Source organism: Ambystoma mexicanum, chromosome 8 (assembly GCF_040938575.1).
Source record: "Ambystoma mexicanum isolate Mex_15411 chromosome 8, UKY_AmexF1_1, whole genome shotgun sequence".
NCBI lineage: Eukaryota > Metazoa > Chordata > Amphibia > Caudata > Ambystomatidae > Ambystoma > Ambystoma mexicanum.
The window spans coordinates 103,990,136-104,007,421 of NC_090929.1; the positions used below are offsets into that span (position 1 = coordinate 103,990,136).

A 17,286-nucleotide genomic window follows, 5' to 3' on the forward strand; every position below is an offset into this window, starting at 1 on the left:
CTGTCCATCTCAAAGCAATGAAGAGTAATGAGAGAGTGGGAGGGCAAGTATGCACAGGTTTGCCTTCTATTTATGAGAAAGACAAAATTAGCTTTGTATATTTGCAACAAAAGTCAGATTTCAGAACAAAGAACAATTAAATGTGTGTGTTTAACTTCCCACCACAAAACTGCTGCATGCATGCACTGTACACACTGAAGTGAACACTGTGAGGCTTGATTTAACTGTGGCACTCTACCTAATCGCTTGCATTCATCACAGGGTTCAGCAAAGTGTGACTCCCTTGTTTCCACACTATTGACTATGCTGGTTAGGGCTGATGGGAGTTGTAGTTCAAAACATCTTGTGGACCAAAGGTTGCAGAACCATCTTTCATCACATTGTCCGGGGCCGCCGGTTGTGAACGGACTCGTCACAATTAATAAAAAATATACAAACATCGACCAGAATAATTTTCAGCCTTTGCAGGGTGTCTTTTTTATTAAAAAAGATGTGGATTTTATTAGCACAATCTGGAAACATCTTATGTCATCTTAAAGTTATTTTTCACATCAGGATACATGGTACAGATATCGTCATTTTGAACTGGGCACTTGCATAGTGCATTTTAAAAATGTGTAGATAGAAGGGCAGCATCATGCCATTTGGTAAGGACAGAAACCAGGACTTCGCGGTCTTTCATTGACTTTCATTTAGAGCCCCCACCTGATTGGCTGAGCAGGATGGTCCATTCAGATGTGGTCTGAGTTTTTACTGAAATGTCTCTCTGTCTTGAAGAAATTATTTGTTAGAGGTCTTGACAACTCTTGTGGCCACAGTTCCTCTTTCAGAAGTTGAGATTTGCAACAACAGGCTGAGTGCGGTTGAGTGTGGTTGAGTGCAGCTGAGTGCGGTTGATCGGAGAATCAATGAAGAAAACTTGACTGCTTGGTTTGGCACGAAAGCACATTTCTTGTTGCAAAATCCCCCCCCCCCCCGTGGTTTCCGTCTACGTAACCCTGGGAGCCAAGCACTCGATCTCTACTGGTCAGCGGGATGGACATTTTTTAGGAAGTTTTGTCCCCTTGTTTTCAATTTCACAAAGGTGCTTTGTTTTCTGCCAGAGTCTTTTTAAAATGAGTGTTTGCAGGTTAAACAGAACAATAGCAAAGAAGCTCAGTCGATGGGAGGCTGGTGCGCCCGTCAAAAAAGCACAGCTGCTGCCTTTCACAAAGTCCCGGGGCAGCCTGTGCTGTGCAGAACCGTCAGTGTCCCAGGGGGCGCCATATTGGAGGAGTCCCCTTTGTTCCCAAAGTTAGCCGCTCATTAGTACAATGCAAACTGTTCCAAAATGGCCATTCACAGATCAGGGAAAAAACGTGTCCGTCTTTATCGCACGAAAAACAGAAGTTACAAACATTTGCTGGATCACACAATTTCTATGCAATATTATTACAGGTGAATATCCATCCAGAGGTTAATCACTGGTGTGGTAGGATGAGTGAAAATCAATTTATTACAAAAAAAAATTCAAAAAAGAAGAAAATTAAACAATTGCTATAAACTGTTAAGGAAGTGCAAAAGCAATCCACAGTGTGAAGTCCAGCTTAGCTCTCCTTATTTACAAGCACATGTGCGTGATAGATACATGTGTACGTGTGTGATACATGGGTACATAACAATGCTGATGATTTAAATAGGGATTAATGCTCCGCGTGTTACTTATTGTTGTGTATGAAAATGGAGTCTGCATTCAGTGCTAGTATATAAACCCACAGCACCAGTTGACCTAATTTTCCATACTGACTACTAACCGCTGTGAATACCCCAGGTAGTGCACTATGCGGAAAAACCTTAATTCAGTGGACTTATCTGACATGCATTATCCCATACTCTCACCTTAATTACCCCGCTAATGGTTGCCCCCTGGTCTTCATGCAAGGGCAAATGCGGGAAAACAGAGGCACATCAGAAAGAGCAATCGCGCACTGGCGTTCGCGGCGCGTCTTTCTGACATGTGACCATGCCTCCAGGAGGACATTGGTGTTATTTGCAATGGAAGCAAACGACGGTTCTCCAGCATCACTGGGGCTCACGATCCGAAGGGACCTTAATGTTGCAAAGAGGCAAGCTAACGATGCCTTGTGGGCACGGGGCATGCAAGCATGGCCCCAAGGTGGTTGATGGCCTTCCCCTGAACCTCATCAGTGAGTGGCAGGTTCTTGCCTGTGGCCAGCAGAGATGTGATCAAGTCGAGGGGGTGCTTGTGTGTTCATTATGCTGCCCAGGCAGCCACTGAAACGCTTCACATTTGCAATACCTTTGCCACTGAGTCATAAGGCAAACAGAGCATGGATGCAATTTGTCGCACACTAGCCTTCCTGGCCTTTAGTGCTCACAAAGAGAGACAACAATGTACATAGAAATTCCTGTAGGATCCCAACATGTCAGGTCAGTTGCATTTTAAAAGGGTGATTGCTGATAAACGATTTGTTGGTAGGTATTTGGTTATGCCAGGAAATGTTTAACATCCTGACTATTTTGTTTGAGAAAAAGAAAAGAGTAATACATGCTGGACTTGTTTTGATGAATGCTGCAAAAAGGCGGGGCTCTTAACAAAAGGGTGTGTTTAAAAATGTTTGAAAAAATCAATTAAGAAATAAAGAATTTGACCGACTGCAATAGATTAAAATCAGTATGAATTTGCAGTCAAGGAACTAATGCACACGTGCACACTAGCAGTTAAAAAATAGGTTTTAATGTTTTGCAAAAATGAGCTAAGTCACGTCATTCGATTTATGGCGTAATAAAGTTAAGAGGTAATGATGGTGAAACGTATACCTTGTTTTTGTCCAGAGACAGCGGCTGACATAGCAAAAGAGTTACATTTATTAGTGAGAATTTGCTGCACGTGATTAGTAATAATTTGATTTCCTGTGAGTCGATTTCCTTCAGATACGACAAACAAGCTGTTTACCTGTTACTGACCTTTGCTTTCTTACAAAGGATGCAGTATTATTAGGTATGCAAAACGCAAATTTACATAGAACAATTCTTTTGTGCAATGAAATTACCATTCCCAGCGGATGTTCTGAAAAGCTTTGAAACATCACTGTTGACCAGATGCCAAAATGAATAAACAGGACAGTGTGTATTTTCTTTTTCCATTTCTTTCTATAAAATAATCCTTTAAAACATTTAGTGGGTAATGCTCACAATTGGTGCATTCTGGAATTTAGATATGTAGTTTAATTGAACAATATGACTGCTTTGAATATTAAAGAGGTCACACATGTCCCAAAAATAGGGTTATGTTAGTGAGGGAGATGCAAAAGGTGCTAGGAGATTGGAAAAGTACAATGTGGTCTTCTGATGAAATTTGTGGTACACCTTTCAGGGATCCATAGCTACACATGGGAAAGCACAAATCCAACTGCAAGAAATAAGTTATAGAAAAATGCGATCATGAAAGCAAAAAAAAGGTGTATTCATGTATTGAAACTCCATAAAACTACCACAATGAAGAGTTTTTTTTTTCTCAATTCAAGGTGAAATCCAGTCAGAACTAGTAACACAAAACGTTTTAATACATTAGTATCACTGTCAAATTTCTTCATGACCCAATCAGATTCAGGATGGCATATGGCAGAAAAGAAAGAAACCTTTAATCCGCCCCATGGACCCGCCCTGTCCAAACCAACCCCCGCCCCATTACACCGGCTGAAATATACCAATATGAATACTGAATTCCATATGCATTACAATTCTTTTTCTCGATTTTATTTTTTTTTTTGTTGTTGGATAATAACAAGATGAAGAACATTCAAAATGTTTTTCTGTATTTACAACAGTTTTACTGTATAGTGTTGAACGCAAGCCCCAACGACATCCCTCCAGTATAAAAGCTGCAAAAGCAACTTCTTATGATTTTTTTTGTAAGATTTATCTTTTTCTTAAAAAGATTACACTGTACAATACATTTCGTGAAGGGGAACCAAGAGTTAATTACAAGATGTGAAAAGAAATGAGTAGACAAACGACAGCGTGAGTATTGTTCAGAGGTAGTAAGTGAGCACTCTAAGCTACGGAACATGTTGAAATTCTATTGGTTCGTATGAGTTCGCATGAGGTAATAAAGCTGTGTTTCGATTGGTGAGATGTATAAATACTCTTTTGCTACACTATGTACACAACACTCATAGAATGGTGCTTTTTTTTTGTTGCCGCCAAGTGGAATGAGCAAGTCTTGACAAGTCTGTGTACAGCACCAAGCTCATACTGTCAAACCCAAGTTGTGGTTTCCACAAAAATAAGCAGCAACATGACTTCATCGTCTCCGAACAACAATCTTTGTCCATCAATGAAAAGCAGAAAGGACCCTGGAAGCAGTCGTTTTTGTTCTGTTGTTGTTGTTTTCCTTTTTTTGAGAGAGAATTTGCTACTAGCTTTAAATCTAATTACAAAAATTATAAAACTGAATCTCAAAGCATCCAATGTGCAACTGAACTAAACAGCTTTTTCATTCCACCTCAATTAGATGTTCTAAGATTATTAAAAACAACAATCAAAATGTGTAAAGTATAGAAAGAAAAAGGCACACAAAAAAATAGAATTTGGGCGGGGCGGCTTAGCTCGTAAGCCGTTGCGTTTCACTCCCGCCGTCGAGCAGACGCTTGCCATATACTTGTACCCTTTATTCCAAGTAAGCGGCAACTGCCGTATCATAAAGTTAAAACTTTTCATAATAAATTATACTAAAATTGTTAACGGGATGTAAACGATTGTAAATCTAGGCCTAATCCGATAAAGTGCGTTCAAATTGTGTTTCCTTCGAAGTATAAATATAAAAGACTTGTGAGAGTTTAAAAAACTGATTTGCCAAGTTTTCTAAAGCAAGGTTTTACAGTAAAGCTGAGGATGGTTGGCTAGAAAATAAAACCTTTCTTTCTCATTTGGGTCTGACCGCTCTCATCAAGGCATATCAGCTCGGGGGAGGGTGGGGGGTGAATAAGTGTCGCAGGGAAGATTAGTTAGAGGTATCAGAGTGCACACTTCCCGGCCCTTCTGTAGGGGAAGTCACAGAAGATGGAGTAGTTGCATCTTGCCATCCCCCATTAGCCTGAAAAGGAAGACACAATCCCATTAATGCATTAATACATATTAATGGCATTCTACAATACAATATAATTTGAAGAATTGCACGCTAAAACAGGGATGCAGCACAAGCGAGCGATAAATCAAATGCTGCACTAAGTCCAGAAATTTCATTAAGGCTGCATTTGTCATGCAAGAAATGTAAAAAAAAAAAAAAAAAAACAACCTGGAAGGAAATGGTTAAAATAATGACCCTATTACGTTAGTGACAGTCATTAAAAATTCACAGCGAAGACATCTGCTCCTACTCGCTCATAGCTTTAGAAAAGAGTTCTGCCTGGTTTCCACTCTGCCTGAAGAGGGCTGGAGACTGCAATCTTACCCCTAACAGTGCTAACATAGGGCGCACTGCCATGATTATATGCTGTCACTAAAGTAACTCAAGGTTCCTTTCGGTATCGTTAATCAGGTCCCAGAATCATACCCCCAAATTAAATGTCAGAGTCCTCTGTAGTGAAGAATCTATCGGCTAATTCACTCGCATCCAGTTAACAGTGGGGCTCTGGGCTCTTGGGTCCTCTGCCAACACCTTCCTTTAGCAAAACACCACGGGCAGAATTATGTTGCACATGTGCAATTGCATTTGCGGCAAGGCAAAGACACTAACTTGCGGTGGGTACGATTGGAATGTACACCCGCAAACACTGTTTAAGCATACGCAAACATCCCGGCCCAGATCCCCGTTTTCCAGACATACACACCTCGGTAAAAACACAGCCAATATCCCTCCCCAGAAAAGTCTACTGTCAAAGTCAGTTCCACATCTGCCCAATTGATCTCCATTACCATCCTTGAAAAGAAATGTAGCAGCTGGAGAGCAATTGCCTGTTTACAAACCATATGTTTCAAAACATTATGCAAAGATTTTCCCAAACATGTATTTTTTAATCTACACAAGGAAGTCCAGCCCCAAACCCATCCTGTTACCCTTACATGCAGGGAGATGATTGGAGAAGCACCTAAGCAGAGCAAGGTAAAGGGCAGGGAGTGAAGTAGCAAAAGTGGGGTTCTGGACCTTGTTTTCACCTCCAGTGTATTTCTGGTTTTATGCACAAACTAGGTGGGGAAACGACACTTGCCAGGGTCTCGTGGCATTTGCTGCTGCACAGCACATGCATTGCATTCTTTGAAGTTCTATTTTAATCCCCTCATAACTACAGCCAGGTCTGTGGATTGACCATAACACTACTGCATCTTTGAAAAGATCAAATCTGATCTCTGCAAAGCAAGCATCACACCTGTGCGAATCTGGTTGCATGATGTCACAGTTATGTCATAATAGTTTACAAATATTTAGAGGGCGCAGAAACAGGAGCAGCTTGGCACTGAGGGTTGAGTGGGAGAACCATAAACAGTTAAATGGCTACATGAAAGAATGCACTGTTTGAAGAGCAAAGCCTTCAGGAAACACTGCAGGTTAGGTTGCAAGGAGAGACGAGAGGGTAATCAAGTCCAAAGTCGCCCATTCTGGGCAGAGAAAGCCTGACCACCTGTGCAGGCTTTGGAAAAATATAGAGGTAAACCTCTCATACATCCCGAGAGAAAGGCTGCAATTCCCTCAACAGGAAGGTGTGGGATATAAAGTCCTACTAACCAGAAAAAGAGACTTTCATTATGTTATGGTTGCTGTCTTTAGCCAATGAAATGATTGCATGGTGGGGGAGAAAGCACCGAAACCAAGGCAAACCCAAGACCATGCGACCAGCCAGTACTTAATTTTCATACAATTAAGATCCGGGGTCCAAATGTTTTCTGGCACGCCTGGGCTACATCGGGAGGAGTGGGGGAACCTCGCACCCAATGTTTATGTTTAGAAGAGTGCCTAAGGCCTGAAGGCAACCGGGCACGCATATAACAAGAACAAACAACACAACATAAAACCCTAAAATCAAGCAAACTAAAACAACGAAAACAGGAAACCAGAAAAAGCAGTACAGACTAAAACCAAAAGCAATAATGCTGTAGAATCACTAAAATCACGCACCAAGTCCAGTAAACACCAGCAATAGAATCAGCAGGATAAAGACAGACCATACCAAGCCAAACCAATTCAGGTACAGAAGAGGGTCTTAAAAGCCAAACCCATTCGTGTACAAAGGAGGGTCTTAAAAGCCAAACCCATTCGGTTACAAAAGAGGATCTAAAAAGCCAAACCCATTCGGGTACAAAGGAGGGTCTTAAAAGCCAAACCCATTCGGGTACAAAGGAGGGTCTTAAAAGCCAAACCAATTCAGGTACAGAAGAGGGTCTTAAAAGCCAAACCCATTCGGGTACAAAGGAGGGTCTTAAAAGCCAAACCCATTCGGTTACAAAAGAGGATCTTAAAAGCCAAACCCATTCGGGTACAAAGGAGGGTCTTAAAAGCCAAACCCATTTGGGTACAAAGGAGGGTCTTAAAAGCCAAACCCATTCGGTTACAAAAGAGGATCTTAAAAGCCAAACCCATTCGGGTACAAAGGAGGGTCTTAAAAGCCAAACCCATTCGGGTACAAAAGAGAGTCTTAACAGCCAAACCCATTCGGGTACAAAGGAGGGGCTTAAAAGCCAAACCCATTCAGGTACAAAAGAGGGTCTTAAAAGCTAAACCCGTTCACGTACAAAGGAGGGTCTTAAGGGATCTCTTGAAGGATACAAGTGAGGGGGTCAGTCTTAGCGAATAGGGCAACTTGTTCCAGAGGAACGGGGCAATACAATTAAAAGAGCCTTTACCCATCCTCCGCAGTTTCACATGAGGCACCATGAGCAAATTACTATGATTAGATTGAAGCAGACAAGTAACTTGCTTCCCCTGCAACCTCCTCTTAAGGTAGACTCGGCTCTTGCCAAATATTCATTTGTGAGTGATCGAGAGGAACCTGAAATTCAGGTGCTCTTTCAGAGGTAGCCAGTGCAATGCTCTTTGAGCCGGTGTAATATGTGGCCTTCTCTTGAGGTGAGGTGCGATTCTTAACGCACTGTTCTGTAACACTTGAAGCTTAGCAATATTTTTCTGAGAGGTGCCTACAAGAAGGCTGCCGCAGTAATCGATCTGGGCTTCAATGATGGTACGAGCAAGAATACCACATTTCTCCTTGAAGATACAAGCCCTAATGCGGCAAAGCAGCTACAAGTAATAGACAGATGAAGAGATCAAAGCATTGACCAGGTCATTCATAGACAAGGTGGAATCAAAGAAGACGCCAGAGTGTTAACCTTAGTGAGCACAGTAATACAACAGCCGCCAATAAACGCATTTCTGTACAGGTCAGGGACCATGGAGAGTCTCTGCTGAGAACCAACTAGAAGGAGTTCAGTCTTGGCGTTGTTTAAGGCCCGGCAGTTATGTTCCAATCCAACTTTGGATCAAGTCTAAGATGGTATTTACTTTCGCAGAATCTACAGAGTGGTCACCAACAAGTTGAATCAAAATCTGTGTATCGTCTACGTAATTCGTGTATAGAATGTCATGGTCAACTAAAACATCAAATAAAGGTTTCATAAACATTTTTAAAAGAGTTTGGGTGATCGACAAGACCCCTGCGAGACACCACAAAGGAGCTAAAAAAGCGGGCGCCGTAAAGGATTCGTGAAAAACATTTGCGGATCCGCACGATAAAAACAACAGCACCCAATCAGCCACATTTTTAGAAAAGGGCGTAATGGATTGCACTCTGTTGTATAAAATGTTAAAATCCACAAGATCAAATGCTGCCGATAAATCTTAAAGGACCAGAAGAGGAAGGTTCCATGTAATAATGTCCCCTCAAAATATACGCCATGCAAAAAAATCGCAGAAAATTGCAGTTTTTTTTGCAGGGACATTATTAGATGGAAAATGCCGGGGACACCCCCCCAAACTCCAAACCCTTTTTTTTCTGAAGGTGAGCAGAGGACTCCCTTGCAACCCCTGCTTCCCCTGTCCCTATATGTATGGTCACCTATATAATGTCGCCACAACCTTTTCCCGGCTACATATAAAATATTAATCTTGGGCCATGCACACTGTCGTTGCTTGTTGTGTGACTACAAGTGATTGACTGTTAAAATAATCAAGTTGCCAAAACAGCACATCATAATCAAACTGGCTCTCAGACAAAAAGTGACAGTGCTAAGGGATAAGTGCCAGGGCTCTGCCCTGGCAAACCCCTGACCAACCCAAATTAACCATTGTGACCAACCACATTTTGCATGCATTGAAACCAGACAGTAGCTAAATAGGGAGGACTAAGTAGGCATGTTAATCTGATCCCTACGGAAAAAGAAATATGAAACTCCCTGGAAAATACATGTTGTTATGAAGTACAAAAATGCTTATAAAATGCAGGGAGAATTCAGGTGTAGGTAGCAGTCTATAGGGGTGTTGGGGACAAGGCACCTCATAAACAAAAGGGTAAGGTGTTAAACACTACATTTATCAGTCAAAATGGATAAAATGTATAGGAAAGACATGGAAGCAAGAAGACGCTGTAGCCATAGGCCACTCCAGGTGCAGAGACACGGTGATGAGGGCTAGGACACTGATGACGTAGTTGGTAGAAGCTTTATTGAGTAGTACCTTCCCCCGGATGGTCGTCCACAAAAAGAGACGATTACAGGAAGATGCCCAGGTAAGGAACTGAGACGACCAAGCTCTGCCAGACTCCAATGGAGGGAGCCCAAAAATGGGACATGCTGGACAATTTGACTTTGACATTAAAAAAGATCTCTTATTTGACGAGATTTAAGTTGAGGCTATCAAGAAACCTCCAACTAAAAATGTCCATCAGGTGGGTGCAAGGTCTGAAATCAGTGCTGTGTATGTTCCCGTCAATCCTCCCATTACATGAGTAGCCTCAGCATCCATTAAAAACTCAAAAGAAAGGGACTGGATACAGGAAACACATCTTAAACTACCGGATAAGGATAGTGACATGAACAAGCCTGCGTGGTGGTGCTCAACAGAGTCAATGACGAAAGATCGTGGGTGTCGTGGATCTCGATCACAGGTAAAGACACTAGGCCCCTACAGTGTATCCTATTTATTTATGGACCGAGTCACTGTGCCGGGTCTGTGCCTCTTTATAGTACTCCTACATCAACAGGTTTACGCGCATTCAGGCATTCACCCATATTGCGAAGCCACCGTACCCAGGCGTTGCCTATATTTTCTGTATCACTTCCTACGCAAATAATTTCTGTTCGAAATGACATCAACATTGTTCAATGTGTATATATATATATATATAATACAAATACAAAACACACAAACCAGAATTGGAGCCGACATTCAAGGTAGCGGCCAGAGAATTGATATACGAGGTAAGGAAGAGCTGGGCCAGTAGACACCTTTGCACTACTCCTTTGGGTTCGGAAAACGACAGTGGCGCTTCTACTGCAGAGCTGTAACTGACCAGTGCAACAGACTACATGCATCTCTTTTAGCAGCTGTGTCAAAGACGCTGGCACGGCCCTTTCAAATAAGGTCAACTAGACTCTGAATGTCACACAGACAGTGCCTTTGGTACTCCAAGCAACTTTCAGCAGACCCAGAACCTAACAGGAAACACCCACCCTCCTAAGAACCCGTGGCTTCACTGAGTGGAGACAGTGGAAATCGAGTGGAGAAGTGTGGAGGTACGAGTGTGTGGCAAAGAGTCAAGTGGATGGAGGAGAGGAGAAGAAGGGCGGCAGGAAAAATCCCTTAGGTTATGACACTGCAGAGACACAGTGCCAGGGTGGACAAGAACAGGGTGTTGGGAACACTAACCAGGAGCCTGGGACAGGGAAGGGAAGAGCTACCCATCTCCAGCTCCAGAGACATTTCTCTATGGCTAGGAGTTCTGGGACGGACACCCAATCGCTCCTACCCGACTCAGCAAGCTGGGGAGTCCAGTTGGCTAATTGCCTGCTTGAAGCTCTGGGATCCAGCCTGGCCGTATCCAACCACCACCCTTGATGTGATTTCATTCTAGCCTGGGATGCACAAGGAAGGCAGAGTCCCACACAAAGGTATCCCACAAGAAGACAAAAGAGAAGCCGAACACAAGAAACAACAGGAGGAAGTGCTGGGACACTTAAATCCACAAGATTGTGAGACCTGACTCTTCAACACACCTTAGCTATCCCAAGCACCACATAAATTGCCAGCTAGATTCACACCAAAGCCCAGTGTGGTGTTTCAATAACAGGTGCCTAATCTGATAAGTGCCCACTGTGCTGTAACCCCAAGATACATTTGCATGAACGACTTCTAGAATTCACACCTACTCTATGCCCTCCTCGGGAATCATTCTCCACCATTGTCTACCTGGTACCCTCGTCTACATGCCCCCCGGGTTTCTCCTGCTACCCCTGTTCCTCATCCTATAGCATTCATTGCACACACATCAAGAGATACTAGCCCACACCAGGATGCCACAAGGCACCACCACGCAAGCACCTCTCCCAAGGGGCAGAGGTACTGAGATGTCACGCAAGTAGCAATCCCACCAAGAAATTGACACAGACATCAACCTCCTTGCACTTGTAGTCTCAACTTCTAGGTACAAACACACTCTGTGCATATCAACTTAGTTTCTTTCACACATCAATCTAAACACCCCTCTCAACAGACATCGAAACTCACAACACTACCCTACTAAACCCAACATGTAAAGCATGCCCTCGGCCGAAGCATCCTAACCCCACAGCCACTCCCTATGGACATAAAAGCCTCTCCGCTCACAACACATAACAACTGCATGAAGGACTCAGAGCACTTCTGGTCAACACAAAAGCAACGCTAACTTGGATGTTCCCTCTTGCAACACTAACGCAAACCCATCCCTCTCTCTTTCAGATCCACCACAGCTCCTGCAGACCATGCACATTCCAGAGGTGTGCAGTGCAAATGCCAGTGACCTAACATCTTGGCCTGGAATCCCTCCAGGTGGCAGAAGCAAAATGCAGGTAATAGAAATGCACGCTTGGAGCAAATCAATGGGAAACACCCCAAGGACCTGAGAACAATCCCGCAATCACAGGTGGCAGCAAGGTTCCATGTGTTAAAATCACAGAATAAATGGCAGTTTACAAAATAAATCGCGGCAAAAAGGCAGTGGTTTTGCCGCCACAATGCATGTAAAGGATGCAGGGGACATCCCCGCAAACCCTAGACCCTTTATAGCCTTTAAGTGGAGCGGGGGACAACCCCGCAACTCCCGCTTCCCTTAAATGGTATGACTGGGTACACCTTTACTGGGTCAAACCACAGCATTTTTGCTGCAATTTGTTTGCAAAGGCGACATTTTTGCTGTGGTTTTATTACTGCATACCGGCAGCAATCAGCAGAAGGGCCCAGGCAATGACCCCAAAGCCAGGGAGAGATAGCGTCCAGGTTTATAGACCTAGTTTCATTTTACCCTTTTCTGAGGTGGGCTAAGCTACATTTTCTTAACATATTCAATCAATCGAGACAGGGACACCTTTAAGGAAAAGATACAGCTGGACCAGGTTACTCCGAGTCTGCCGGTAGGGGCAGTGAACTGCCAGTAGCTCAGGCACCTACGGGCAGAACTGCAAGCCTGACCTGCCGGTAGTCCAGGCGCTTACTGGCAGAAAAATCACTGAAGCACCGCCACCGTTAACAACCATGGCAGTGCTTCAGTGGTTCCCATTCCATGGAGTCCTATGTAACTCCATGGAATGGAATGGGAACTTACCGCCGGGATATCAGAATATCGGGTACCAGTAACGGTAAGGTGAGTCTGCCGGTAACCAGCCGGTAGCAAAGAAGGCAGAACCCAAACAACACTGGCCTCACTGCCTGAGCACATTGCTAAATAGTTCCCTGGACAATGCTGAGTGTTCACTTGCCGATTGGCAAAGCGTGGTCATTTGGATGGTTGCGGGGGGCATTCCATGAACCGTTGTACTGGGCTTTTACTACACAGGGTTGGTTCCTGTGGCACCTGCATGCCAATGGGCCAGTTTATATTGTGCACCTGCCTTGAATAGTCCATAATGAGAGATCCGGGATGGTAAACCCTCTCTTCTGGATGATTACTTGATAACAGGCCTAATGGCGCATTAGGCTACGAGAGGTGTGTTGAGATGTTGACCGACGGGCTCTGAGTGCTCCCTTCTGCTGTGGGATTGGAAGGTTTGAATCTCCAATGTTTTCAAAGCTATTCTGCTATATCGGCTTGATGCCATTTCAAAGTAGCTGTTGAACATTTTGAAAATCAGTCAATTTGGAGCAAACTAACTCAATTAGCTGGATGGCTCCATATCATCCCAAGGAAAATACTGTGAGGTCAGGTCTTCAAGGCACATCGCATAGCATAGCACAGCATGGCATAGATGGCAGATTTGAAGCACTAAAGACCATTATTGTCTAAAAAGGCAAAAGAGGATTTTAAAGGAAGGGACAGTTTCTCAAACAAATTCCAAAACTGGTGCCCATGTGGAAGGATGAAGTGATTGGCAGCTTTTATATCTAAATGTTCATGGATGTGACTACGCTATGCATGTGCCAGCACGCCTCTGCTGCTTTCCCTGCCTTCCACCGCCATGGGTCTACCATACCTATGTGCCGTTCTGCACCATTCACCTAATGCACCGTAGTGCACAGATTCAATCCGTGCGACTACCCAACACTTCACTCCCGCAAACCACTGCTAGGTTTACACCTGCACTTGCATGGTGCGCATGAATTCCCACGCAACAGTCGAACACTGTGATTCCGATTCTGTGCACACAATCGTCAGTGCATCATAAATGGTCATCCGGCCGCGGTTGACTTTGCATCTATAGATCTATTTCAGAGTCCCAGGCAATGAGAAGAACACTGTTGCCACTTTGCCTCTAATCACTGGAGGTCCACAGCAAAACTCTCTAGCAAAGAGTTCAAACTAAAGAAAAGTTAAAGAGAACCTGAATCGGGAGGGAGGGGGGTCTCATAAAGCGCTGCATGGATGGGGCGGAGAGGTAGATCATGGGTGGAAAACGTCACCCATGCTAACTCTTGTCACTATGATGAAAAGACCACAGGAAGTGCTTTTCTGCATGGAATGGACGATGCTGGCTGGAAACCAGTTCCAGTAGCCGGGAGGCCCAGTCCCATTGCCCTCTGGGCTACGGGAGATCATGTTTGAGTGCTTTCCTCCAAGATGGACAAAGATGTCACAGGGGCAACAGGCGAGAAGACCATTTCCCCAGTCTAAGTAACAAATGATCAGCTGTAATTATAGAAATGAGGACATGCAAACGGGTTCTACATTCATGATAAGAGCACCTTCCTACCCTGTTCTCTCCGTGCCGCAAGCATTGGGTGAGAAGCGCTTGCCTGACGGGTGCTGGGACAGCCTTACCCTAAAGTTGCTGCTGGGCAGTCTCCTTCCCTTTGGGCAGTGCCACGTTACTCTGTCCCTTTACAGTTTCAATCGCCATGCCCAAAAGTATTAAGCTTAATATGGTAAATTCGCAAAGTTATCTGAATTGAGTGAGCGCGGTGTAATCACCGCTGTGCAATGCCCAGTACTTTGAGTGGGTACTTGCTGCGTTAGGTCCCATGGCCCACAGCACCAACACTCAACATTTCATCACCTCCTGATATAAAAAAGAATGAAGTAAAATAATAACAATAGGATTGGGAGCAGTCGGGAAAGTATCCAATTTTTTGGTAGAGCTTTTACGCGGCTACCGCCATTCATGGCTAACCGAACACGAGAGATTTAAGACTGAGGTTCAGGTTGTGGAACCACGCAGTCCTTGATGCAGGTTTCCACAGGGGTCCTCCCACCCCCCTATTCTGTTAAAGAATCTTCATCTTGCACCCGGCCAGTTACATCTCTTCCTGTGGCTTCCGGTTCTATAGCTAAGCCCTCAACACCCAGATCCTGGCAAGGCTTGTTTGCCAGCTGGAGTACTTTGCTGGTGCCTTTTGGTCTAAAATCAATGCTAGGAAGATTGGTGCGATTATGCGGGCGCAGGGGAGACCTCTTGGCAACCCGCGCATTTGCAAGAGTGCTTGAGTGCGCATCGATAGAGTTCACAGTCTGGTCTTGATACTGGACCAGAACATTTGCTGGATCCAAAAATCAATGCATCACCTAAGACATACCTTTTTTTCCAAATGAAATTGTTTTAATACGTTTCTTGTTTGCTTCAGCTCCAGACTCAGCTCCGCAGTGAATGCAATATTTACATGTCGGTTGGATCACGGCAATGCTCCCTCGCAGGGTAACACCGAGTATCAGCCGCGTTCCATGCAGCTCATGTAGGGTCCATCAGCCCACCCTCCACTGGGCTTCTCGAGAAGGCACCACGCGGTAGCTGCTGTGGATGAATCGCACTGTTTGCGAGTGGCCACAGCAATGAAACTCAAGGCTCTGTGCATAGAGGATGGCCCCCACTGGCCGGCATAGGCCCTATGTCCCTGTAAGGCCTTGAACGTGTGCATCTCTTCACTTAGGGAAGTTTCCAAGTCTTTAACGCACTAAAGACACCCATTGTCTTTGTTTTTGTCCTCACACTTCCTCTAGCGGTTATCCTTCCTAGCTTTCTCAGAGAAATAAACTCTTTGCCTTCTGAAAAAAAGCCTACAGTTTTTATCCTGAAGCCATCATTCATCCAGTGACTCAGTTTCTTAAGGCATTAATGTCTGATGAATCCTTCCTTGCCTCGCCACCCATGTTGGTATTTGGGCATTCTATAAATCTTTCAAGGTTTATTATATAGCACCTAGCTCAACACACCCTTCACTCCTCAACCTACCTGAGTCTCAGTGATCTGCTCCCCACTCTCTCCCCCCTGGTTGCTTGTAGGTCCCTTGCTGCCATATGCCCACCCTCCCCTCTTAGCTCCAGGCTCCCTTTTCCTCTGCTTCCCTCACTGTGTTCTTGCAGCTATGATTGTAAAGCGCTCTGTTGCTTCCTGAATCTTGGTCCACGCGCAATAAATACCCCAACAAGAATACCATAACTTACCACCAAGGAAGCCAAGGAAGGGGGCTCCGCCACCACGTCACTGAAGAATGCCAACATCCTAAAATGATTCAAACTTATCCCAAATGATGTATCGAGAAGAACCCCTCCATGTTCAGAATGTTTACGTCCACCTTCTTTCAAATAGTTCTTCTGCTGCTCATTTGCAGACTGATATCCTTGCTTCTCGCCGCGAAGATCATGCGCCCATTTTGCAGAATTTGTTATGTTACGTTGATTTGTACCGTGCACCGCTACCACCCGGGGGCAGTCTCCTATATCTTGGGAAAGTATGTTTATTTTCTTCATGGAATTATCAACGATCGCGCCCTCCCAAGCCACGGTCTTCCGATCCAACACCATTTGGCATGAATTGAAATTCCGGCCGGGGATCAGTTTGCGGCAGATTACTCCAAAGGTACTGATCAGATTTATTCCATTTTGTCACAATAATTGAATGTATTGAAGCAAATTGGCATCCATAGTTGATTTCTCTAAAGTATATATTTGAAATGCCACAATCCATCTGTTTTCAACTGAGCCTACGACGCATAAGATCGCAGAACGTCAAATCAAATTTGAGACTTAAAGGATCGCGCCTTAAAGACAAAGATACATATGTTCTCACTGCTTCCTTATAAATAAGAATTCTAGTAAAAGGATGATAAACGTTTGCGAACCAGAGACTGAGGACAGCCTGCCTGGAGGCAACATCATTCCTCTTTGTCTCTGAATTTATAAACAATCATGTACTCTATTTTCACTTCTGCCTGCCTATAGGAGCCAAGTATGTCAGCAGGCATTCTCCCTTTTTCCTACAAATAAATTAATCCTTCCTCTGGTGGTTTGAGATTATGCAGTGTATTGCAGAGCAGCGCCTTATCAAGGCTCATCAGTGAAGATGGAATTCATATCTATAAAATGCCGCCGGCACTCACGCCGCCATATTCTATCATTTTGATAAGGATATCGCAAATTCTGCCAAGCATCTCCAAACAAATGCAAAGGGGCACAGGCAACTGCCAGGCTCTTCCCGCCATTTGCTCTGGGTTATTGTGAGTCATTTATAAACTCCAAAATGAAAGATTTGTCATTTTAAATGTAAAGGTTTTTGAGTATTTAATGGCGCTTTATGGCTGTCAGAATCATTAATGTCGCCCGCCATGTCAGGCAGGCACAAGAGATGCTGCCATTTTCTTTTCATAGCAGAAGGGGAATCCGGCAGGCGTGA

General features: G+C 44.1%; 1 protein-coding gene across 8 annotated transcripts in view; it reads right to left on the reverse strand.

Annotated features, from left to right (window-relative positions):
* Positions 1 to 449: 449 nt before the first annotated feature.
* The window catches only part of PBX3 (PBX homeobox 3), a 325,178-nt gene continuing 308,341 nt past the window's right edge, over positions 450 to 17,286 (reverse strand). For 7 of the 8 annotated variants that reach the window (XR_011268488.1, XM_069609396.1, XM_069609398.1 and 4 more), the window contains one exon: positions 450 to 5,098. Coding sequence is in view for 4 of the 8 variants with exons in the window: in XM_069609396.1 (XP_069465497.1) it covers positions 5,006 to 5,098 (93 nt within the window). In the remaining 4 variants the exon portion in view is untranslated. The remainder of the gene's footprint in view (positions 5,099 to 17,286) is intronic. The other variant, XR_011268487.1, reaches the window with a different exon arrangement.